Here is a 26,803-nt window from a genome sequence, read left to right on the forward strand (position 1 = left end):
GCGTGAAGTGTGTTAATTGTCCCCGCCCGAGTCTCCTTAACGCGGTCGCCGTGCTCGGCAGTGAAAGTATTTCTGGGTTGATAAATGTTGTTCGTATTTACGGTGATGATAAGTGGGCCTCCCACAGCTCTTGCCTTGACTTTCTAGCTCTACGCTCAGCGATACGTCGGTAATGCAGCAGTGAATTAATGAGGTTATCAATAAATATGCAATTGACTCGTATGATTTTTGATCGTCGTCAATCCTACTTTTAATATGATTTATATGGGTGTTGAATTCTATTGTGTTCAGGTTCTTTTTTGTCTGTTATTTACTCTATAGTTTAATTGTCAGAAAAATGAATTTCCAATTGTTTTTCTTGCAGTTTATCATCACGGCTGTTAATTTGTGACTAGAAATGAAACAGAGTTGCCTAAATGCAGCTAGCAGTTTTATTATAAAGCTTTGCATTTAGTTAATTAATTATTTGTCTAGGCGTTAGAAATTTGATTAGAATCTAATTTTTTCAATTAATTGAAGATTGAAGTACAACCCTTGCTATAGCGCATTTACTGACTCATTGTGTAGTCGGCTTTCTCAGTTGCGCTGCCTTATCTTATCAGTGAACGAACAGCTGATGCATTACGTGCACTGCTTATCTTATCTCCGAGAAAATGCGTGGGTAAACGACATTCAATTAAAGACTCGCTGCGCCCCTCGTGAATCGGTCGGACTTGAACCGTCGAATCATGGGAAAATCTATTGACTGAACGCTTCTTAGCCAGCTTCAATGGAGATTGCATTTATGAACACTTTATCTATCTTTTCTATGCTACATGACGATCTTTTGCCGTACTTTCAAAAAGTATTTTTAATGGAGTTATCCCAAGCAGTTGAAATAAAAAAAATAGAATAGATTTTTTCAGTGTGGTAAAATTTTAATATCTTGCTATTTAACGTTCGTGGTTCGTATCTTCTCCATTTTCCTCTCAGTCTCCGGTCCTCGCGCGCCTTATCGCTTACCTTGTAATTTTAATCAATCTTTCTTGATGTCTCATGGCAGCTCATGATGCGTGCCGATGCGTCATTGTTGGCAAGATAATTTAAAAGTATTTGAGTACATCGCCTGAGTGAGTTCTTTTTATGCTCGGACATGTAAACGGAGTTAACGTAATTGATTTGTATAGCGTAGTTGCTTAAAACGAATTAATTTGTTTCCTATGGCGTTAACTTCTTATTTACAAGATTTCTTGGTCGCGCACTGGTAAACTGGCTATTAGTATAATCCTGAGCTTTCAAGGCAAATTTTCACTTATAGATCGTATTTCTGCATATCATAATAATTAATATTAATGGTAAATATCATATTCATGTTTTAATGAAAAAAAGAACATGACTTCTTCCGCTCAAATTCCTCAATATGATAATTTTCTTGCTTCGACTAACAAAGACCACTAATTTCCATCGATTGACCGAAGGATTTTTGGATTTTTTTAGCTTTGTTTAAGAAGTGGATGCGACTGGAGTGATCTCGCCAGGACTGATGTTTGCGTCGTCTAAACTTGCCTGGCTTTCCCTTGACGTCCTCGGCGCGCGAACTCGTTCCTTACCCGTGAATTGCCTGCTTTTGTTTCCTTGAAAACATGTTTCTTTTATGCTTTAGGCAAGAACACGTTCCTATTGCACATGCACTGGCATGACTGAGACCCCAAAATAGTTAGAATGTCTGCTTGTTCTACGTTTTTTTTGTTGCTTGTTCCAGGAATGCTTTCCTCTGGTGTATGATGTGATTAAATGCGTCGTTTATTTGTTCGATTTAAAATTTGTAGTTTGGTGGCAGCAAAATGATCTGTGTACTTATTCAGCTTAAAAATCAGTCCAGGATTTTAAGTAAAATCGAAAGTGCGATTTTTTAAATTTTCCGTGTTATATTTTGAACATTTCACAAGCGTTTGCTGATTTAACATTTTATTATATTCCCCAATTTTCCTCACGTTAAATTTTTCCGATATACTTCCCAGTGACATTTAATATTATAACTTGTCATAATTAATATGTATTCCTTGTTGCGTCAACTGTGCAGCTGTTGGTAATTTGTTGCGACGGTTCGTTTTGTTCACTTGACAAAAAGCTAGAGGATGGAATGTTAATGACTCAACAGCTGCAAATTCCCAAAGCTTTTTGCGTAAATTTCACTGTACATCTAGCGCTTTGTGCTTTGCATCAAGCGAATATAGCGGTACAATGAGCGACAAACGCTTGCTTGCCTGTACGGTGTGTAGGACGGACATGCTTCATGCTACAACAATGACTTGTCTTAATCAATTGGCGGATGTTTCGATGAGCCAATTTTTACTTATTGTACGTAGCGTGAAAAGTTCATCAACATTTGATTTAAAAAACGCGTAAAATTTAACGTACGATATTTTTGCATACGATCTTGACTTTTCTGTATACATAAAACTCGATGCCTTCCTCCAGTATCGAATTTATGTAAAGTTCTGATTGTGATTAAAATCAAGGGAGATCGGTATTTGCCGATCTCCCTTGATCGGCAAAGTATTATTATTAGGTCGATTTAGCTCCTAATTATTATTAGGTCGATTTAGCTCCTATTTTTTTCAATTGTCTCTCCTTCTAATTTTACATACCTACTAGTCTTAACTGACCCCAATCACAAACGCTAATTATAATACACGAACGCCTATGTTTTGATCTTATACTATTTTTGTCATCCTGCATTTTAGTAAATCTGTTTCGTTGATATCAGAAGCGAGTTTTACCATCTTCTGTGAATTGCAGGAATTGTTGGTTAAATCATATTACTAGGTCAATGCTCAATATGTTACCATATTGAGGCCATGAAATAAAATTCTCAGTGCGGCTTGTTCCGTACCTCAAGAAAGTGAATCGGTGATCTAGTGATCTTCCTTATATATAAGTCCGATACTGTAACACGTATGCGATGCGTCGCTTTACGGATTTTTTCTTGCGGTTGCGGTTATTCTCAAGGGAGATTTGCTGGCTGCCGCGTCAGAGTCGTAGCAGTCAAAGCCAACACTCAATCTCAGCTACGTGTTATATGATTTCGGTATCGATGTCGTATCTCTGTATTGCTTGACTTACGCCGTGCTACACGACACATTCCCATGTTCAATGGCTTGTGTTTATGTCGTATTACTTGTTTCGTTTTGTTATTTGATTTTATATTTCACTATTTGCCCGGATTTCACAACTCACCACTTATCACCTCTGCAAGCGAGGGACTCGCCCCCGTCTTGACAACCCCCTCTCCTCATGCAAAGGTGGTAGGTGGCCATTATACGTTTACTTTGTGTAAGTTATTCCTACGTGTTTTTCCATAAAAAATGTCAGTGATTCTATTCTGGTAATAATTGCAGTCATGATTCGCGCGGCGACTTTCAATAAATCGAGCACAAATTGGCGTGCAAGGCTGTGCGATGGACGTGTTCACGGTGATAGCACATAACTGAGCAACGTTGTGGGATTGCTAACGGGATTCTATATATTTAGTATTTATTCTATTTAAGTATATCTTGTTTCAGAAACGAATGAAGATCTAATTAATTATTCATATTTGTTATTTTATTTTTTGTCGATTAGCTCTGAGTGTTCGGTGTGGAACTTTTCTGGCCTTTTTAATATAAGGCGCGTGAATAAAATGTTGTGTAATATATAGCAAAATATAATTTTCATTGGTATTCAGATTTTCTGATTTCTTTTGCCTTCTGTTATTATGTTCTCGAATGACTTTATTCATATAGAGATCTTCAGAGGTTCCTCTTTAAGATTTTCTCAGATGATTTTCGCCTGAAGGATTTACATGCAAGATCGTGCGAATAAAATGGGACTAGGACGTGATTTTGTGGGTCGTTAAAGCGCGTCTCGACACGTGACCTCGACCAGTGCTTTGCGCACCCTGGGAGAGCGCGTCACGCTGCCTCTGTCGCGCATCACCGACTCCATGTTTTCCCGAATTTACTACTTTACCACACGCTTTTAATTAAAAATGCATAATGTTTTTCAAGAACCAAATATAAGGAATTTATATGATTATCAACAATTTTTAGTTTAAACTTCTATATTTATTGTTTTGTCAATCGTTTTCTTATACACATTTTTATGTATGTTTACAAATTTGTCAACTGCTCTATCTCTTATATATTTTCCTTAATTACTTCAGGTCTATCGTTTAAAGTATAGAATCTTTGTGTTTAATTTAATTATACAAAACGTCATTAACGTAGATTTTTACGCGTCATTTTTTTTTACGCTTTAAGCAGAGTTTGCTCTATTTGATTTATACTTTCATAATCCCATATTATTTCTCAGTGCTCTACTTATACCTTAAAGCATAGCTGACACAGAATATTTTCCCTGCATTCATTGCTCGGGTCAGCATCGGTAAACAGTTGCTCGTATGGTCGCTCTGTCACATCGTCGATGCCTGACACTGACCGAATATACCGTGGGTATACGGTCAGTTACGGTCAACAAAATAAAAATCGCTTGCAGCGATTTTCATTTTGGTTTTTAGCATTCATTAACCTGCTTCGTGAAAATTGTTAGGTTTAAATTGAATGCATGCTTTTGAAGCATCCAGAATGCATTGCAGTAAAATTATAATTTCGTTATGCTTGGGCTTAATTACTCTAACCGTCTAACGTTATGCGAAATATACTCGAAGGTGAAAATTTACTCTATAGGGCTGAAATGTTATTATGTTAGTGTTAATTATTTGTCTCTAAACTCATCGTTATGAATCATCTTACTTTTTATACGTGCTTATGCATTTCCTTAAGTTTGATACGACGCAGCTAAACTATTAACCACGGTCCACATATTTCTCAAGATCAACGAAGTAGCGCGCAATTATTCCTTATAAATTTAATGGGGAACAAACTACTGTATCTATCTTAGACTATGTACTATGTACTACAAACATGTACTGTACTATGTCTATGTACTGTACTACAAATTAATACCACGTTACTCATTGTTAATCACATTCATGCTATGAATATGAATTGATTTCTTTGACGAGCCTCTAATCGAGACCGCTTCGAACAGCTGGTGGCGGAGCTGGGCTGGGTGCTGTACAGTGCGCTGGACTACGGACTTGGTCATGCCGAGGAGCGAGATCTCAGCCCTCCCCTCCACTCCCTCGTCGAACAGATGATCTCTGCAGGTATGTTCTCTTAAATATGACATATAAGGTTTATTGATCTCATGTACGTATTTATTAACTTTGATTTCATTCATTTATTTACCAAATTTGTTAATTAATTTTTTTGTATGCAATTCGTCCCATCTTCTTAATTTTTTATAAATATTAGGTTCATTTAACTCATTTTCTTATTCATTAACTTTAATTTCATTCGCTTACTTACTAAATTTATTTATTTATTTTGGTTGTATGTATGCAATTCGTCCCCATCTTTTTACATTTTTATCATAGTCGCTGAAATAAAGCGTAATTCCTCGAGAATTTCGTACGTCTTGGTTCAACTTTCCCTGGCTTCTTGAGTAATTTGCTGAGTCACGTGGGCTCCTTACGACCTGTGAGCAATCCTGGACCGCGAAATACGTAGCGCCTGACACGGTCTGCGCTCTCACGAAGTTGCATTTCTTTAATTCTCAGAACATTTCCTTCATTATTTTTCTCACATTTATGTGATGAATGAAAAATTAATGTTCGTTTGTATCGGTGAAATTTATCGCACGCCGTCACCTTCGTGGTTGGGAAAATTCTGTATTGCGAAACCGTTATGCGATTGAGTTCAGCTCAGTAGAAAATCTTTAATTAGTGAATATAAATTCTTCCAATGCATGGAGCATATTGCCCGCGCAATATGCTCCATGTGATTCTATGAAATTTGATTGGCAATAAATTATTAGTTTTTGCTTCCAAATTTATGGTTTGGACGCAGTTCTTTCAGGAACGTTGTCGGAAAACGATTAAATCAAACCGTGGATTGTTTTCTTGGATATTAGTTCTTATTAAAGTTATTTTAAACATATTTTTCATGGCTTGATAATTTAGGTGAAGCTCAATTACTGAGTTATACGAGAAAAACATAAAGTCGTCGTGTGACTTTCTTCGGCATCATTCGCTGTGTTGTCAGCGAAATTGAAAATAATTATGACGTGACGAATTCTTAGCAAATTTGCAAATTTTGTCGGTGACCGAATTCGAGATCTCAATTCGTCGCTCCGTGCTCTGCTCCATCATCCTCGTATTGCGTAAGCCATTTCTATATTCAATTCGATTGCTTCCTCGAATCACTCAATCATTCACGTGTAAATTGATTCTTCATTTTGCATTGTTGTTGTCAGGCTTACTGAGCGTTGCGCAATACTATAGTCCCGTGCAGGAAGTTAGTTGTTTGTGGCTGACACAACTTCGAGTTATGCGGTTACTCGATAACCTTTGCTACTCCTATAATATATAGCCTGCCTATATACTGATAAAGAGTTACGGGATCATGCAATCGCTTGCTAGCTCGTTAGTCTGTCTGTTATTGACACCTTATAACGATAAAGACTGAGAACTTACTCAATTTATGAGGCGTGACCTCGCTTACCCTCTCTTCGTTCAGTTCGTGACGTTGAAACGTCTGATACATGATCGCTTACAGCGATCCATGAACAAATATTTTCACGTTTGGTTACTTATTTTAGAGATCTTTTTAACCCTTCTCGGCCTGTTCATGTTACTATTAACAAAAATGTTTGTGCTCCTCAAATTTTACCTTTAACTTATTCGAAGGGCACTTTGAACTTCATTATTTCTAGATCTCTCTTCTGGTTTTCTTTTGTTATTTATTAATGTTCGGGGAGTGATTTCCTGAAAATGCTGACTTAAATTGAATGTTGCTTTCTGGAGCATATGGTTCTCAAAGTGGCTTTCTACAGCTCCACCGAAAGTCTTCCTTATTTAAGCTGTAGCAAAGTTACATTCATGGTCTTAAGGTGATGTGGATAAGACTGGTGGTAAATTCCATCGTGGTGATGGATAAGATGTGCTGTAGCATTCTTGAGATTAATGAGAGGTTTTGCCTCGTGTTTCGTTAAGTTTTTAGCGCATTTTGTCATTTATGGAGAAAAGGTGCTATTGTGCTCGTCATGTCCGTCCGTCTGTCTGTCCGTCCATGACCACGTTTTCGTCGACGAGAAAATGCGCTCTCTGTCACTCACTGCAGTGAGTGCTGAGTTATATTTTTTTATTTGGCCTGCCTGACACCTTATTGTGGAAAATGAATGCTGTCAGTGAACGTGTTTTGTGATTACAATTCAATGCACTAATTTACCCATTGCGGAACAATGGCAAGTGTAATGGTAGTTCTTAGAGCTTAGCTTCTGTTCGAATGCTCCCCGTAAATGAAACAGTGAAAGTTAACGCCTCATTTTCCTCTCAGGTTTACTTAATTGAAGCATTTCAACTCTCTGCCTTAAACCTGATGTTGAACGAATGCTTGCACAGCCTGGCTATCCGTGATGTTTAACGAATGTTGCACAGGAAAGAAGATAGCTTTATCGTTGCAAAACTGGATTACGTCTTTTGGAATTTGTTCCATTCTCAATCATTTATTTGGCGTTGTATTTATCGATATTACCTGACAACGCAACGACACTTGCATCGTCTTTCAAGGGAATTTCACGCGAAATCAGTTGCATTAATTAGCCTGAGAAATCACTTCTTAATGTCCAAATTTGAATGTAAACAGAGCAACCCTTTCCGTTACAAATTTTGAAGCCTGTTTTGGATAGTGGAATATTGCATACAGGGTGCATATTTTTCAATTAGTTCTCTTGAACTTTAAGATTATGTCGCCCTACAAACGTAGAATTTTCCGATTTTCCGAAAGCGGCTAAATTTATATCGCCAGTTGAATAAACTTTAGCCTAACTACTCAATGAAAATTACGCCAAAAATCAAGTGTTAATGAAGTTTCGCTGACGCAACCATCTATGATCACACATCTCTATATCGATGTAATTTTTTCCCATCATAGGCCTTGTATTGTTTGCTGTATGCTTCATTGCTGGTGCTAATTTTTGCCATTCGCCCCCCGGTTTTTGTGACGAATGACCGCCATTAATAAAAGCTGTGCCCTTTCATCTCCACTTGCTTCTCTCTTTGCGTACCCTCTATAATCGTTACCTTGCTCGGCCGTGACCTTTCCTGGCTAGACTCGTCAATTCCTTGATATTCACACGCTTTATTGCAAATTTCTTTATATTTTTTTTTGCATTGGGCAGTATTGTAATTTGATTTGTTTGTTCTGCATCATGCATTAATTATATATATGTTTCTCCGTCTAATCGACCTCGCTTAGTTAGATTTAACAAAAATTTCAGTGCATTGAACAACATATTATATTATTTGTTATTAAATTGTGAATTGTATACGTTTTAAGCTTGAACGACATCTGTAGCATTATGAAGGAAGTTGGCAGATGTTGGCTTCTTTAATACCGTGGTGGTCGCGTGACTGGGAATAAGCGCTTGAGGGCAATGTGATGCAGTTCTTGCCTTATTCGGGACTAATATCATGCATTGCTGAGCTGTTTTGGAGGCAATTTGATGCACTGTCTTCTTATTTGGGGTAATTTTATTCGATACAGCGCTTATTTGGTGGCCTGTCGTGACCCGCGGCGTGACGCTGGCCCATCTGCATCCTGACTTTTAGAAGACGTCTTTGTGTCGCGAGTCTGGGAAGAGTGACCGATATATCCTGAGTAATACTTGTATTAACGCAGTCTTCAGCTCTCGAAATACTTTGACTAAATATCCGAAAGATATGGTAAGTAATTTTTGTGAATGCGTGAATTGTCTCAGCTTGTTGTTAATTCGGCTCTTATGTCACTGTTTGCAATTATCCGCTGTTTGGTTTCTTTTTATTCATGAGACTTCTGGATCAATATTCTAGGGTTGGATTCAAAATTAAAGAGCTCAAATTTCGCGCAATACTTATTTGAGCATACGTTATACTTCCGTGATGAGCAATTAATGATGAGTCGCTTCTTGTCGTGGCGACCGTGCGCGATAAACAGTAACCAGCAACGGCCGACACCGCGCATCGTGGGAACAACCGCCGCCGTCCCCGTGTCTCCGTCTTCTTTTCCGCTGCCTCTCCCAGTCGAAAATCTATGAGCGGCTTTTGGGTGGCCAATGTATGGCCGAGGGCTGGCTGGCGACAAATTGCTGATGTGGCTTCAATCTTCTGCTGGGCTGCCCCGCCGTTGACGTCGTTTCAAGAGTCATCAGGGCCCGCGGTTTGTGTGTTCTGTTGATGATGAGGTTGGGCGAGCCCAATATATAGCTCTTTGTTGACATTTTCTGCAGAGGATGAAAAAAATATTTTTCTCATGTTGTCTTATTGAAAAGAGAATATGTTTCGTACGGTACATTTTTCTCAGTTAGGAATTGTCTATCTGCAGCCGTGAATTGTCTGCACGCTGCTCCCTATCTTCATTTCTTCATTCTAATTAGTCAATCAAATACGCTGAACTTTCTGCTAGCTGCTCTGAGCTACCTTTCATCTATTATTTGCTATTTTTCAATTGCTTCAGCTTCAGTTACATTGAAGTGTCCCTTGTTCCTGAGAGTTTTCACGAAACACGTGCAAGTGTCTTTTAACTTCTATGTTTAGTGTCTAGGAAGCTTTAATTTCTCGCCAACTGTGCGGCAGCTTCTGCCATTTGATATTCCCGCCTGAGTTTGGCTTGCGGCGATCCTGGCGACCGTCAACCTCTTGTTCTCCCCTGCGGCGATGCGCTGCCTCCCTCTCGCCTGCCCAGGCCGTCCTGCGTGACGCGGCAACCTGCAAGTAGCGCGTCCTACGTGTCGGTTGCTCCTGCGTGACGCGGCAACCTGCAAGTAGCGCGTCCTACGTGTCAGCTGCTCCTGCGTGACGCGGCCACCTGCAAGTAGCGCGTCCTACGTGTCGGCTGCTCCTGCGTGACGCGGCAACCTGCAAGTAGCGCGTCCTATGTGTCGGCTGCTCCTGCGTGACGCGGCAACCTGTGGGATGACACTTTTTTCCCTTGTATTCAGAGTTGTCTTTTTTCGCCACGCGAAACCTAAATTCCATTACTTTTAATACGTATATATTGAATTTGAACCGTAACCTCCTTCGTTTTGCAGGCAAATGCGTCACGGCTAAAATATGCGAGTGCATCTCGTAATCGCAATCATCCGCATGGTCAGTTAGGCCGAGCCGATTACCCCTTGCTCTCCAGTGTGCTCAGCAAGTCTTTATGGCTGCATAAGCCAGGGATTTTCATCAGGGCCTGTATTGAGGCACAGTTATAGCAGCCATCGCTACAGCTCTGCTTTGGGCATCTTCCGTTATGCCGGTCCGCTTTAACTGATGTAATATGTTCAGCAAAATCTATTTTTTATTATGGAAAATTACTAAGTATGTCGACCGCTGGAAAGTTTTTTTTACTCCACAGGTCATGGAGTACGATCCTTTTTGATCGATTCCCTCTCAGTAGCGCTGATGAATTTTATACAGTTACATTAAGACCGTGGTTCTGATATAACTTATTACATTAGGCGCACTGGTCAAGACAGTCTATAGTAAGTTTTTCTGAATTCTACCAACATATATTCGGAGAGTAAAAACATTACAGATTATTTGTCAACGTTTCCTCCAGCTGCCAACGGAAATTCCAGTGAAGTCAATTTATGGCGTGCGCTGCTGTCACGTTCCAGCAGCTGCACCAAATGAAAACGTTACTAGCTATCGCTTGCTTTTTTCTCCGTCATGATCACCTAAACCTAAAATTAGTTACTCTACTAGATTGTTGCTAAATTCCCATTTTATATCACATAATACTCATGGTCATTTTCAACTCCTACGATTCTATCCTTCGTCATGCTATACTCGTTGACTTTTCGTGCGATGTAAAATGTGCATTATGATGCCTGTTGCGCTAAATAAACCTTATACTGCATTACATGGTTGATGGGGTACATGTGCACTGTGCATTGTGCAACTCGGATCGCAGTTAGAAGTGAGTGAAAGAAACTACTTGGTTACCGTAATAATTTGAGTCGATTTGCAATTAGCGTTGCGCCATTATTTCATTTTGCGATTTTGCGACTCGGGATTCGTTGATTAGAGGACACGCTGACCGAGTGGAAAGTGAAGTGTCGGCTGCCGCTGTTTCTTCCGCACGCCGTGGAATGTGCAGCCGATAAAAGGTCTTGTCGAACGCGATCACAGGGGAGAGGAAATTTAATGGATGTTCGAATCCCTTGGAAATGTCAAGAAGTGATAATCGCCACGCCCGTGTAAGACATAAGGTTTCTGATGAGTCACCGTCTTCAAAAGCTCATTCCTAACAAGTTGTTTTGAACAATTTAAAATATTGGTTAATGCAATAAATGAAGTACATTGACTTTTCTTATGAAGTATATATTCATTTGCTGTTCATGTTTTGTTGACACTTTGTTGGCTTATGCACGGTTTTCGGTGCATGATTTTGCTGGAAAAATTTGCTTTTGTTGTTGATGTATAGGTATTATGTATAAAAAAACTTTGTGAATTATGAAAAAGGATGTAAGTTTGTTTAACTTGCTCACTTAATTTATGTTCAAGGTCATTAAAGAGCTAACCCGTGGACGAGTATGATGTGAGCTTCAGGGTCACAATCTTGTCAGGCATTCTTGAAATTTTTGAACTTTTCGATTATCTTCTGATATATTGTCACCATTCTCGTAGCCATCGTATTTTTCTCTTAACTTGCTTCAGCCTTGTTCTCTGAGGTTGTGTCTCGATTGTTCCTATCAATTAACTTCAAATTGAATCTTGAATGATATTCGATCAGGTGTTCAAGCCAATTATTGAGGGCCATTGTTACTTGTTTGTTTGACCAGCTGCTCACCAGCCCTCCATTTGCCCACAACGAGCCAGCTGCGCTGTGTGCAGGGTCAAGGTCTTCATGGAATACGCGCAGCCTTCGTCGTGAAAGTTCCAGATTCCTTAAATTCTAAAAAATACCGATTTTACCGTATGAATTAGTTGGAATCCTGGGGCTTGCGCTTGACTAGTACCCTGGTTCATATTTTCACAAGGGAAGTACATGCTTCTCCTTATTGATAGCTCAAATTTCAAGCACTGGCGAAACAGTGTTTCACTTGGTCGTGACCAAAGAACACTAATTTACACTTGCTTTAAGACTTAATGAATAACGTGGCTATTTACTCATTAATTAAGTTGCTGAAAAAATTACGAAAGAATTTGCAGATCCTATCGCATCTTGTAGAATTGTAAATCGGCGTTTTTTATATTAAATTATATTATTATAAATTAAGTTGCTAAAAATTTACGAAAGAATTTGCAGATCCAAGTTTTCATTTAGATCTTCTACGTGCATGCTATATATGCACATGTCATCGTATTTTTTTATGAAGGCCAAATTCAAAGCCTTATATATCAGCTTTTCCATAAATTAAATTATTATCGCTGAATGTGGGAAGCAAATCTCTTGGTCTTAATTGTGCGAAACAACTGTTGCTGTTGCGGTATTCAGGGGCTGTATCATCGTTCAATTGATATATTGTCTTGGAATGCGTCGCTGAGCTCAAGGTTTGTTAGGTGATGTTCGAATTTCGTCTTGCCACTGACCTCATCTCCGACATTCTTCATTCGGTCACCGCGTCAAGCATTCTTTTTGTGCAAATTTATTTCAAAGTTAAACGCAAAACTACACTAAAATAAATCGTTTTCCCTGAAATTGTTCAACCTTCACACTTTCATATAGTGCTTATTACACGGTATTATGAAAACCTTATACTGCTGCAATTAAGGTGCAGGAGTGACGTAGAATTTGTTCTACGCTTAGCTTGGTGGCTTCGAAGATGAGTTCAGGAAGAGTCCCATGAATCGCGGTGCTCTTTCTACAGCACGAATGCCTGCATGACGTCTTTCGTCGGTGGCACAGTTCAGTAGCGGTCTTGGGTTAATGACTTACAGTTGTGAGGTCGCGGAGGTTCCGCTCAGAGGTTAGAGGCCGCGCGTTCATCACGAGGTCGCGTTCGTTCCTTAGGAAAAAAAAATGAACGTCAACCTACCCAAGGGCGGTGGAACCCTTGCCTCGGTCCCATGCGCGGAATGAAATCGCAAACCGAAAATGACTCGTAATTTGTTTCGTCACCGACCTCTCTTGGCATGAAACTGTACATGCGCAAGTAAGAAACTTCATTTCGCAAGTGCTTGGGTGCTGCTAGCAAGTAATGTTTTGTAAGATCTACGTCTCCTTATTCTGATAACAAATAACAACCAACTGCGGGAAACAACGATTGTTGGCAAGCATCAGTGCAATATAGTCATGACGATCAATTTTCTTCTTACCACCAAAGTAATTTAAATTTTAGGCAGAAAATGCGCCTGCTCTCAGTTCCCTACGAGATTATCCATTTTGGTTAGTATCGATAGAATTTAACTGTAGATATTTGTAGATTCTGTTCGGAGAGAAAGTTTTCGAATGATTTATGACGTGGATCGGTTTTGTCTACACGATTGCAAAATCGTATGATTCGTCCGTCAAATGCACTTCTAATTTGCTATTACTTTTTTTGCTTGTACTTGCATGAAATATCAATTATTTTGTTTAGTTGACGTAAGAGCAACTTTAATGAATTCACTGTATGTCGATTAACGAGAAATCTAGATATCAAGACTTAATATACGAATAGTATAAATAACGACGGGGGTTAATGTGTATACGAAAACAAAGAGATAAGGCGTTTATGTGGACTTGATGAATTAGGATGAAGGTGATAAATTTAGAATTACTTTTTGGGACACAATCACGGCAACCTGCCTGTCCAGCAACCTGCTTAACTGCAAGTAACGCAATCGCGCCTGTGAAAATGACAAGCTCGCTATATATTTTGGAACAGTCCACCTTAAAATGGGCTTGCTCATCACTAGTACATGTACACGATTTCATGTAGCCTTGAATATTAGCAAATAATTTCTACTTGTGATTTTTAAAATTCTAAGTTCAATTTCCCTTCCCATTTCCGCTTTGAAACAGAAGTGTTATACTGACCTCGTTATTTCCTCGTGTTAACTTTATGAAAGAGCAAAGACAGGAATGGTGTACGACTTCTCACCATAAACTTGTGTTGTCGCATTGTGCAGTCCCCATTGTTCTTTGAATTATCATAAAGTATGAATAGAAATCATGACGTGACCGGGGTGATAAAATTACTGCAACTTCGTGACATTTGTGGCGCTGACGCAATTCTTGAAGCAAAATATCTCTGTTTGGAAAAATTCGATTCAAGGCGTAACGAAATAGGGTTGGTTTAATTTTTGTGATATGTCGCCTCGATGTTATTTAAATGATTTTATTATAATGCTATCTCATCCCATAAATTATTGGGGCATGGCGCTGCGAAGTGAAAATATCACGGCTAGCACAAAATTTGTAAGGAAAAATTATCTCGATTTTTATTCAAGGATTATGCACTTATCACCCCAAATGATTGAATGTTCGACGGCGGCAAAGCGTGTTTACGTTTTATAGTTTTTTTTAACTTTTCTAATGCCCTTCCTCTATCTGTACCTTTCGTTTTGTATTCCCCTTTAAATATCATAATTTTTAATCAAATTTCTGAATTTTAACGCGCCATAAACACATTAAAACGTTGATTATTCCGAGTTTATTTTTGAATGAGTTTCAAGAACGTGCGTACTGCGTAGCTAGAAGAATATTTGCATTAACATTTTTCATTAAATTCCGTGTTTCATCACTTTATAGGTGCCGTCTGGTAGTTAATAAACGCGAAGAACCTACATCAATGGCGCGTTATTTTCCAGACAAACGCATTTTTCGTTCAGATGAACCCGTTTTTATTCCTCAAAGATGTTGGTTATACGTCCAGCTACATATTGTGAATATTTTTGTTTATGTACGATATTTCAGGAAGATGTGAATGGAAATGCGCCATATAGAAGTCATGCCTGTGACAACGCGCACGGATCAGTTTCCGGTGATGCGACGAAAGAGGCAGATCCATTGTTTGAAGAGGCGCTGCATGTGCATCCTGCGGTTGATGTTTTTGCGTGTGTGCGCTTGTCTCGCCTGCTCATGCACCTACTTCTTGTTTTAGCTCCTTAATAAAAATTACGGGACCTGAGAATTAACTGCTTATTTGATGAGGCAACTCTTCAGTGGGGGTATGTGGGCTTCAATTTCTAAGGAAGTAATAGGAGATGTGTTACGTGCCCCAAGGATGATTCTCATTGCACTGGACTGAATCAAATTCAGTTTTTGTGCATTTAATGTCGAAAGCATTTAGTACGATTCCACTAGAAATCGCGTAATCTTGAAGCAACTGTTAGTTCGATGCTTAAAGCGAACATTCCTACCCGATGTAAATGCTTGCTTTTCGAAGCAACTGCTTGCTATTGCAATTTGCAATGAACTCATTTGTTGTAAGAACAAACGTCTTTTCAAGTAACTATTTCTCCTTAACTTCCACCCTCTAAATAATTCGTATTTCATTTTCGGTCAATTTCATGAAAGCACATTCTCAGACATAATTCGCTGTCAAGTTAATAACGTTGATAACTGATCTTTAGAGTTAATAATGTCCTGTGATGAGAACTGATCTGTCACTGAACTGCCGTCGCCGGCTTGACCTTTGTAACTCTGCGGTATTGCAGGCTGAGGCATCGTTCTCACTCTTTGAGGCATCAGTGGGTCGTGTTGCAGGCAGGCGCAGAATTTGTGAACAATGCAAATTTTGCTATATATTAAGGCGTTAAGATGCGTCCTGAGCAAACGCGTCGCTGCGTGTTGCGGGAGCTCTGCGTCTCGTTTCTCTGTCCTATAGAGCCTCGGACCTCTCCATAACTGCTGTTTCCACCCTCAGTATACCCTTCTAAAGCCGCTATTACCATCCAATGATCGGCTACCGTTGTCGTTACCGCACCAATATTTGGACTCCTAGCTAGTTGCTCAAACTCTTCTTCACTAAAATACCATGCATGACACTTCTACACCAGTTACCCCTATTATCGGACTCCTCTATCCATCTCACTGCATTCGTCGGTACCGTCTTTACTTGTTGCCCTCATCCTTGCGCTGCTGTACTGGTTAGCTCTTCTCCGGTCTTCCCTACATTCGTAAGCAGTTTTACTTTCCCTAATTTCGCTTGAGTTCGTTATTTGTAGTTTTGACGCGCTCAAAAAGTTATTACAGAATTGATTTGTAATATTCAAGTTAAATTGGTCATTAGTTACAAAAACTGGTGTACATTATTTTTTCTCGTCTGTGCGGGTCCTTAACAAACAAACTTTCTGCTGAGAAACTCTTTATTTTGCTTAGAATTTCTTATACGCATCGTCGGTTGGCGTCTCCTCATCCGCCATGTCCGGAATCGTTGCTTCTCCCGTCTCTCCTTATCTCTGCCACGGGCACACATCGTTGTAATAATTCCAGCCACTAAACGACGACTAGTGGATTAACCTTGTGTTCCTCGCGAATAAGCATATGCATTTTATTTTTCCAGCAGGTCTGTTTTGGACCTTTGGTCTGGGTGTTTCCTTGACGGATTCTATTACACGTACGGTTTTTACCGTATATTTTTCCTAGGCATCATTCACCTCATCATCATGGAGTTCGATGTTTATTTTTAAAATTTCCTGTCATTTATTGTTTTCATGATTTTTTCCAAAATTTAAGTAAGTTCTTTTATTGAATGAAAAGCGGAATTTTTATTATAACTGCAGTTGTGGAAAATTGTCAGGAGAGGACTTTAGATGTGTTACATTTTGCAATGAAGTGATTTGATACAGCCATGTCTTGTTTCACAATCTGCGATCACTTATCAAACTGAGAACTAGAATACACGGTGTATGCGTCTAAATTGTTGAGTCACATGCTGCCTAAATTCCAAATAATTTATCTACGCAAATTTTAGGTCGTTTTTAAAGTTTGGCTCGTAAGGCTGACGTGGCACGTCTTCCTCGGTCGCTCGTGTGTATCAGGACGCCTGAGCGGTGACGTGTTTCTTTGTCGCTGCGCTGAGATGTGCTGCATGACGTCTCGACCGTTGCCGCGACCCCAGTTTTTACGTTCAATCGGGAATTCGAGACGCACCGTGTCGCCCTGGCTAATTACACGGCAATCTGCCCCCGTGCTCTTCGTGAGAACGTCTAACCACTACGTACCGTGACCTCTTCGAGGTGATGGCGTCTGCAGCATCGTTTATGCGGCTTATACGAGTTTCTGTTCACATAAATGTGATCTGGGAACGAGTTTTAAACCTTTAATTTAGTTTAGGCTTACGTCATTCATGATTGTAATTGTGAAATTTTAATTGAGTGAGCGTGCTAATGACCTGTTGTGTGCGTACGAAACCTGTTTCTGTGTGTTGACCAATAGCAAGGGAAATGTTGAAGAGTGGCGCAATAAACTCAATCCCGGACATTAAACGCGTGAGGAAAAATAATTACCAAGTGTTGTTGAGATACACGGTTCATTATTAATTAGCATCAAATGTGGATGGTGTACGTGATATGCTCTACGCATTAGCAGTATACATGCCATGCAGGGCGCAAGAAGACCGCTAATTGGTCGTGAACTGTGTCGAGGTTGGGAAGCTCTAACCAATTGTTCCTTCCGGTGTCCTGGATTGGCTATACGATTCAATCTTATTTTTTCGATTCGCGATCTTTCATTCCAAAGTTAAAATTCTTTGTTATTGATATTATATCAGGCTTTACCCTTCTGTTATTGTCGCTTGTCTTATAAGAATTTTATTTTTTACTCTCATTTTTAATGTTTGAGAAAGCGTTATTCTTTTTCTTCGACCACCTACATGCGTAAATGATGCCTATATCTGTATTTCAATCTTTTCGTTAGCTCAAATCACTGTGACAGTTAATATTTTCTAGATGCATATCTATTCCAGGAACCGTTTCGTTTTGTTACTGGTGAATTTTTATTGGGCCAAAAATAATTTTTTTTTCTATCCTCTGTTTTTCGATGACTCAATTAAAGAACTCCTAGATTTATTGATGCTTGGTTTGTGCAGACAACGAGCCCGAAGCGGATGACGAGGGTATCGAGCGAGACCTCGGGCGCACCTTTACCCTCACCGACATCGTCCACGTGAGTCTCGAGCTGCCTGCCTAATTCTCTTGACCCTTTGATCAAATTGTGTGGGCGGGCAAAGATTTCTTAAACATTTAAGATGAATAAAGGTGAAAATGATCTCGTGAACAATATGGATGGGGGTTAATGCAGACGTTTATGATAAAATTGCGTTTAAGAAAAAACTATTTGAACTTTAAAGTCGGGTTCCCTTATAGATAGGAACAATTGGTCCTTGTCCCCTAGGACAAGAGGCAGTTTTGGGTCGGACCTTGTCTCAATGGTTGAGAATTTATTTATATATATACATAAGGCAATCAATATCAGTCAGTAGAGCGATCAGGACTGAAGGACCCGAACTAGTGCCCGAACTAGTTCGGGCTCGAAGTCCGAAGTGCTTGTTGCGATTGGAAAATAGTTATTTTCAGATTTAATTTTTCAAATATTCCGAGTCTCGGTTGCGCTCAACGATTACTTGCTGTCCCGGGGCAATAAAGAAACTGTTAAACACCATATTTCGTCAATAATTGAAAAAAATTGTATTTACTTCAGAAAATTCTAAGCGAAAATCTCCCTACAGGAATGCGAGAAGAGATTGCTGCCGCAGTTCAGCTCGTCGTCCATTAGCGGCGCCGCATCCAAAAAGTTCTCATCCACGTCCCCATCCTCCGTCCCCACACAGTCTTCATCCAAGACGTCCCCTACCAGAACCTCCGCTTCACCCACTGATAAAAGAGGTGACATAGAACTGACGCGCTTCATTCTTCTATTCTTTATCATGACGGCAGATTTGCCTGAAGAATGGTATGTATATCATACGAAATTTCTAAGAACATTGGTTTTCTGGCAGGAATACGGCGCTTCCTATAAATGCACTTTTTAATATGCATCAGGGCTTTATCCGGACACTTTAGCGTGACAAAGCCGAACTTCCGTGCGTCAAACTTTTCCAACTTATTGCTATTCTGGATTATTAGTCTGAAAGGTTTAAATATGGATATAATTAACTAGTTTTGATCTCCATCAAAAAATCTCGTTGTTGCCCGAGATTTTTTCGATGCGAGTGTCCTCGTAACCGTTTTGTTCTGCATATTAATAAAAATAAATTAGATGATTCTCAGTAGGCAATAATTCTTTAAGTTGAATAAATAATGACCAAAAATGTTCGTTTCTAGTTATATTGTTATTAAATTAAATAGGCATAAAATTCAAGAAAAGTAATTTTCTATTGCCAATGACTGATGAGAAAGGGGATTGGTGATTTCTAATTATTATTTACTATACTATTTCTCCTATCAACAGGTAATTTATTTCAATTTTTCTATGCACTGTTTGTGCCAGATTGTAAAACAACCAACGGGTGCTCTAAAAATTTAATTTTATATCCCGGTGTTGATATTCATCTTCATCACATAATTGTTTTGTGAGGAATGTGATTTTTTGACATTCGTGTGTTGGTTGCACAGAGTGCGTGCCGAGCGACCACTACCGCGCGGTGATGCGGGCGTTCGTGACGGAGGCGCAAGACCTGCAGTTGTTCCTGGCGACCGTGGCGGAGGGCAGCAGCTACCTCAGCCTCACCAGCGACCTGCTCTCCTCACAGCACGACCTGGACCAGCTGCAGCACCATGACTGGGTCAGCATTATGCCCTGCATGTTGGTACAATAGACATGATAGCTGCTCTCCTACAGCACGACCTGGACCAGCTGCAGCACCATGACTGGGTTAACACCACACAGTGCTAATGTATATGTCACGGTGTTGTTCCATTGTCTGAAAGTCATCGATAATTCTTATAGTAATGAAACTTATCAGGTCTTCATTATCAAATTTGGAAGACCTGCAAATCTGTGTGAATTAGTCATGGTGAAATGTAGAATTCATGCGGTGTAGAATTTCCGGGCCCACGTTACAGAGATTTTGCTTTGGTATCAACTTTTCTGTAGCAGAGAGACGAATCACATATATTTTGTTAAGCTGCCCGAGACCTCTGTTTTTTGACACAATATTATTAAATCATTTTCAGCGTCGTTAGCTTTTTGGGAGGAATTGACAATATTTTTCTCGTTTAAATCGTTGGTAATTATATGTGATGTTTCTCTCAATTTCTTGTTTCATTTTACTTGCGATTCCCCAACCAAGCAATGCTCTTTCTGCTAGTTTAGCGTCAGTGGTTCTTTCTTTGGAATATCTTTATTTCTTCAGTCGAAGATTATTCTGATGTTATTTAATGTTTTGAATGTGAAATACTTAGCCCGGTAACGCTAATTATTGATACCTTGCAGGCTGTGCTGTGGAAGCAAGTGATGTTGCAGTTGCGGGAAGGCGTCAAACTCAAGAAAGTTAACTACTCTAAGACGCCTCTGGAATACACTCTTACGCCATACGAGATGCTCATGGAAGATATACGGTCGAGGAGGTGAGTGTCGCAGCTGTCCTGATGGCTCTCAAACTTCGATTAAGTTAAGGTATTTTTATTCATTTGAATACAGTAACGTTAGTCACTGTTAGTAAATTAGTTAGTTAGTACTTGGTAAATACGAACAAAACTCCGCTCCTTCATCTGCTTACCTGCACTGCCGACAGAGGCTACGAGTTTACGGCTTATATAATTAAATAACAAGACGCTACTTCAAGGTACCGTACCCTAGCTCTGTTTCAGGCGTTTTCGAATCTAATGAAATTTAACTAATATCACGCACTGTTGGGGTTATAATTCATAGCCCTAGAGGTTTTTACGAATGTGATATTCTCCTGAATAGTTCTATTTTACATCGTAACGTATGTGCTATATTGCTGCCAAGTTCGATAATGAATTCTAAGCCGCAGTTTTGAACCGTTGTAACTGAAATTCGTTCAGGTGCTAAGCTGTGTAAGAAGATTGCATTAAAATTCTTTTTATTTACTAGGCACCTTATATTTTAAGAACCGACGATCAATTCACTGTTCAAGCTCTAGAACTTGATTCAACTTCTCAACGAATAGTTTTAACGTATTTCGGATCTCTAAAGAATGTTCAATTTAAATTACTCTCAATACAGAAGATCGAAATTCAAATCAGTGACGCTTATTCAAATCTGATTACCCCTTTTTCAAAGTAAACGGAAATCTATTAAAAAGTCTTAATAAACCTGGTGAAGTTTTCTATGGCAGTCTGAAGCTCATTGTCGTTTGAAAAACTGATGATCAAGTTTAATGTTTTGGCCGCATGAATCATGTTAATGTCGATGGCATGAAAGTCGTCGCTCTCGCCGATGTTTGTCGAGCCATTACAAGCAATTCTGTCTGAAGTTCTATAGAGATAAAAATTAGTATCACTTCATTATTGTAGTTGAAGCTAGAAAATTTAGATTTTGTGATGTAGCGTAGAAGTAAGCGTCAGAAATTGCTACTGATTCAAGTTTAAAATTTTTGTTAGTGTTCGTTTTAGCTCAGTAGTAGTAAAGAACTGTATTGTGACAAATCTCTGATTTTATTTGTGGAAATTTTTGGCTTTCTTAGCTGATGACATTGTTAGTCCGTAGATATTTCACTTGAAATCATTTCTCTTGTGATTTTTCTTCAGTCGTTACAATCAAATTTTATTTATTTAGCGACATTTTTTCCGTAATTATTGATGTTTTCTTTTGTGCATTTAAATCTCGTGGTAATCGAGGGCATTTTGCAACTTTATTTGTTGGGCTGTTTGTGGTGCACGAATCGCATGTGGAATGGTCAGGAATGATCTTGAGTTATTGTTAGATAATTTCATATGATTGTTATTTTATCAATAATGTAACTTATATTCTGGTCTAGTAATATGTCTCGATAGTCAATATATGAAGTGTGTTCGTGATCTTGACTTTTGAGAGGAATTTCATGATGAATGATATTGTAGAAAATTTCTGCTTCCGACGGGCTCGAAATCCATTTTTATAATTAGAACAGTCTAAATCAACAATTGACAGAATTTTTTCAGTCGTTCTATCAATACAAATTTTAAAGCTTTTAATGAATTAAATGTTTTTTGTTGTAGCGATCGATTTGGGTTAGGGTCAAGCAACATGAACTGGTCTCCGCCTCAAACTTTCTGCGTGCAGATGCTAACGTAGATCCTGCCTTGAATTTTCAATTAGCCATATGGAATTAATGGAAATTGCTAAAATTTGCTAGGCTATTCTTTTTTTTATACATTAATAGGTTCCGTGGTCATATAATATTAGCACTTTTAATGACGTGGAGCTTCAAGGAGGAAAAATAATTTAAGGGTTGTTAATTTTTCATTAATTGTTACCCACTTATATTATGCGAAAACCCCTTTAAAAAGGAGCAATTGTGCGGTATATTTCCTCATAATAGGCCCAGTTTCTGCCTATTTTATGGTTGCCTATATATTTTATATATTAACGAAACAAATATATTCGGGAGGTAGCTGATGAAACTAAGTCACGGCCCTAGTGGACAGTATAATCTTTGTCGCTCGTTAATACGCATGCTAAAGCGCATGATTTCTGTAGTCTCATTTGAAATTTGAGTAGTTTCGTTAAATTATTTGCTTCGTTGTAGTTTTAATTCTGTATTCAAAGTCTTTGCTTCTAAAAGTTCATTCTTTAATGAGAGTCGAATGGTTTTGAATTTGGTAGCATTCCTTGAAACGGATTTCCAAAATCATAATTTATTTCTACAGGAATAGTTGAAAAAGTTATAAACTAAGTGTAAGATTATTTTATTTCTTTATGCACAGTTTATACTGCAGTGTCAAGTATACACTGCTGTGCATAGTATTCACTGTTTGCCTGCAATTCGAAAAAATTTGAGTGTCGCTACTAAATCTCTACTTAACGTGGGCTTCACTTTACTTATCTGTTCCTGGTGCTCTTTATGTCTCAAAAACTTGCAGCTTTCGAATCCACTTCTAAATTTTTTGATCAATCATATATATCTCTACCGATTACCAGTAACAGATAAATTTTAATCTCCATTTGTGAGTTATATTCCAATGTGAGTCAAGAGCTGACGAATTGAATATCACTTAGATATTTTTGAAGCCATACAGGCTCGCTTATTGTATTGGGCCCAGGGTGGCCCAGTGGTTGAAGTTCAGAGTACCAAGATTGGTGCAGAGAGGCGCGGGTTCGATCCCAGCTCTGTGCGCCAGTTTCTGGTCAGAATCGGCGAGGAGGCCGGGCGGTTAAGCACAGCAGAATTGTAGCAGTGAGTTGCGAGTTCGAGACCGCAAAAAGCTGTGGATTTTCTGCGATGTTAAGAATCGGCGACAGGCCTAAGGCCTAGTAAACGCTGAAACCGTTATTATTATATTATATTAGCGCTCTATATTTTTTCCTGGCCTAACGTAGTTCTTAATTATCCGGCATTTAGTGTCCTTGTGTTACTACTCACAAAAACTGAGGTTCTTCATTAATTGTTACAAATTATTCTCTCACTTTCGCACTAAAAAATTTCTCGGCCGTCTCTTTTCACAATACAATCTTTGTATTGCTGTAGAAGATCATGCTCTAAAATCTCACCAGCTTAAACTTTGCGTAGTAAATTGCAACAAGACCAGGCGGAACTAAATTGTGTTCAGGTTTCGGTGCTTGACGCCGTATGACCTTTGAGGCACATTACGTATGGCCGTGTGAGGCACATTACGTATGGCCGTGTGAGGCACATTAACTGCTGATATTCTCCCCTACAGGTACTCGCCTAACTCCTTACCAAGGGCGCTCCGTAGCTCCTAGCATGCAATCCGCCTTTTGCTCTCCGCTTTCCGTACCGCATCTTAACTTCTCTGGTCCGCTGCATGATTTCTTTCAGTTTATTTTGGTTGATTTTTGTCAACGGTATTCGTGGTGTGAGCTTGTTTAATTTTCTTTTTTTTCGTTTTTATCTTACTCATGGATTTTTTATTTGTGCCTTAGAAAGTATTTTCAACATTTTCTCACCCCCACGATATTTTATTCACCTTTCGAAACTGTTTTTTTAAGAGGTGCAATGCAATATTAGAGTAAATCTAAATTGAATTCAAAGAAAAGTAAAACATACTCACTAGCATCTGCCCATGACTACAATCAAAAGGCGAGTCTCTTCGTATGTCGCGGCGTTTGTTTTCGAGTTTCCCTCGCTCTGGTTACATCGAAATGCTCACCGAAATGCTGCTGTCATTGCAATCTTTGCAATCTGGCATGCGTTGGTTACCAATCTTTAATTTGTTTTAGTATGGACTTGGTTTGCCCACCTCAAATCTTTCTCATTCATCCATAGTTTGATTTTTATTACATTGTTTCCATAATTGTTTACGCTTGATGTTTGAACTAACAGGGATATTTTTTCTGTTTGAGGCTTAACTTCTTCTTGACTTTATTTGAAGGAAATGTTGGAAACCAATCAAGGAAAATGATTTATTTCACGCCTGCCGCTAACTCAGAGACGGTCCGCATCGCTTATTTCTCCCTGTAATAATGGATAAGTGAAATTTTGCACATTTACAATAATTCACACTAGAATAAACTCAGGATTTAAACAAGGATCAATACAATTTAATACTTTCTGATCTTTGATGTTTTAAATTTCTGCGTTATTTTTTAACGTTCCTAATTTAAAGGAACTCTGCTGGTCTATAGTCCTGTGAAATTCTCTCAGAAAGGATTTAATTCAACGGCTTCTTCTTCAAGTTTATTTTGCTGGGTTCTATGCTAAGCTAAACTATCCCAAGTTTTGGTGTGCCAAAATTCAGGTACTTCATTCAGTTCAGACCAAGCCACTGTCCTCCGATACGTCACGTCCAGATCACGAAGAGAAAGAAACTTTCTTGTACCCATCTGAGTCCTGTTAGGCCGTTTTTGCAGCCATCTGAGTCCTCAGCCTGATCGGCTGAGTCCTGTTCAGTCCGTTTTAATTGAAATCTCTCCAGATGTTGGCATGTGACTTCTTTTGTTGCTCATTACACTGAAGTTTGTTGCATTTCTTTGAAATTCTTGTTATAAGGCTGGACGGCGTCATTAATTTGAAATAGATTCAAATTAATGACGAGATAATATCATACATTCGCTTGTATTATATCGCTGCATGAATTTTACGTCGATGATGTGAAGGGGTTTGTTATTTTAAAGAATTTACTTCGCTTTATGGAGTCTCCATCATTTCCACCCTTATTTGCAATGTTGCCTTATGACCAATTATTTTCAGTTTATTTAATTTGATATTTTTTATGAGTGAGTTTTTTTACCTAGTTTAATTTCTCCGAAGTATTTCCCCGTCATTGAAAGTTTCCTTGCCCTCTCCCCTTCTTCTCCCCTCGACCCTCGCCCCGCCAGATATACCCTCAACAAGGTGATGGTCAACGGCGACATGCCTCAGCGCGTCAAGAAAGATGCTCACTCCATCATCCTGGACTTTATTCGCTCGCGCCCGCCCTTAAAGAAGGTGGGAAACTAATGTCGCTTGTTCTAACTTTTGCTAAACTATAATGGTGATTGATAAACTACTTTAACTCTTGCTAAACTATAATTATGATTAGTAAACTACTTTAACTCTTGCTAAACTAGAATTATGATTGATAAAATACTTTAACTCTTGCTAAACTATAATTATGATTGGTAAACCACTTTAACTCTTGCTAAACTATATAATTATAATTGTAACGTTGTACAACTATGCTGTCTGACGAAAGTTAAACATTCAATTTATGTGCGGTCCACATCAGTGCATTCGATATCAGTGCATCTTTAAGAACTTTTGGCAGAAGTGGTTGCCATTCTTGCTTATAGGTGAATATTATCGGGAATAATTCTGTGTGTCTATGAAAAAATCACGTTAAAAATTTCTCTTAATCATCTACAGTCCTTGCCTTCATCATCAGTCGGCAAACCTTCACTGTTACTCAAAATGATTATCGAAGGTACACCATAGGTTCTGAAAGTAATAATTTTTTAATTAGTCAGTAATGCTTTGTTTAAGTTAACATGCTGCAAATAAAAGAGTTAATTAAGGGATCTTTTGTGTTATTTTTCAGGCGTCGGAGCGACGACTGGCTCCGAGGAGCCGCCAGTCCACTCCCATGGAGACTTTAATGCAGAGCATCAGACAAGAACACAGCTTACGCCACGTCCAGACCCCTGCCAGACCCCAGAGTGGTGAGTACAAGAGGCTTAAGCCACGTCCAGACCCCTGCCAGACCCCAGAGTGGTGAGTACAAGAGGCTTACGCCACGTCCAGACCCCTGCCAGACCCCAGAGTGGTGAGTACAAGAGGCTTACGCCACGTCCAGACCCCTGCCAGACCCCAGAGTGGCAAGTCTCCGCTGCCTCTTTTTAGCGCATTTTCTCATTTATGGGAAAAATGCACTATTGTGCTCGCCATGTCCGTCCGTCCGTACGTGACTTCACGTTTTCGTCGACGAGAAAATGCACGCTCTGTCACTCACTGCAGTGAGTACTGAGTAACGGTATATTTTTTATTCACTATGCGTTCGGGTCATCACGCGTTATTGTCTGTTAAAAATTTTAATCAGGAAATAAGTTGGATGATGAATAATAATTGTAGTTAAAATCGAGAGTACAAATATTAAGTTCAGTAATACGGATTCATTGCACGTGATTCTTCGTTAAGCCGTAATCTTATTTAAATTGAGCAAATGTTGTCTTCGGACATGTACAAGTGAACTGAAAAATTATTAACATTCATTTAATAGACCCAG

At 39.1% G+C, this 26,803-nt stretch overlaps 1 protein-coding gene across 1 annotated transcript in view; it reads left to right on the top strand.

The window, feature by feature from the left end:
* Nucleotides 1-26,803, top strand: part of LOC108675886 (protein spire-like) — a 129,064-nt gene that overhangs the window by 70,243 nt on the left and 32,018 nt on the right. Inside the window, exons 3-9 of the mRNA XM_018163933.2 lie at nt 5,071-5,188; nt 18,067-18,143; nt 18,706-18,862; nt 19,592-19,761; nt 20,412-20,545; nt 25,422-25,530; nt 26,120-26,240. Coding sequence (XP_018019422.1) covers nt 5,071-5,188; nt 18,067-18,143; nt 18,706-18,862; nt 19,592-19,761; nt 20,412-20,545; nt 25,422-25,530; nt 26,120-26,240 — 886 coding nt within the window. The remainder of the gene's footprint in view (nt 1-5,070; nt 5,189-18,066; nt 18,144-18,705; nt 18,863-19,591; nt 19,762-20,411; nt 20,546-25,421; nt 25,531-26,119; nt 26,241-26,803) is intronic.

This window comes from Hyalella azteca, unplaced genomic scaffold, assembly GCF_000764305.2.
Source record: "Hyalella azteca isolate HAZT.00-mixed unplaced genomic scaffold, Hazt_2.0.2 contig6498, whole genome shotgun sequence".
Taxonomy (NCBI): Eukaryota; Metazoa; Arthropoda; class Malacostraca; order Amphipoda; family Hyalellidae; genus Hyalella; species Hyalella azteca.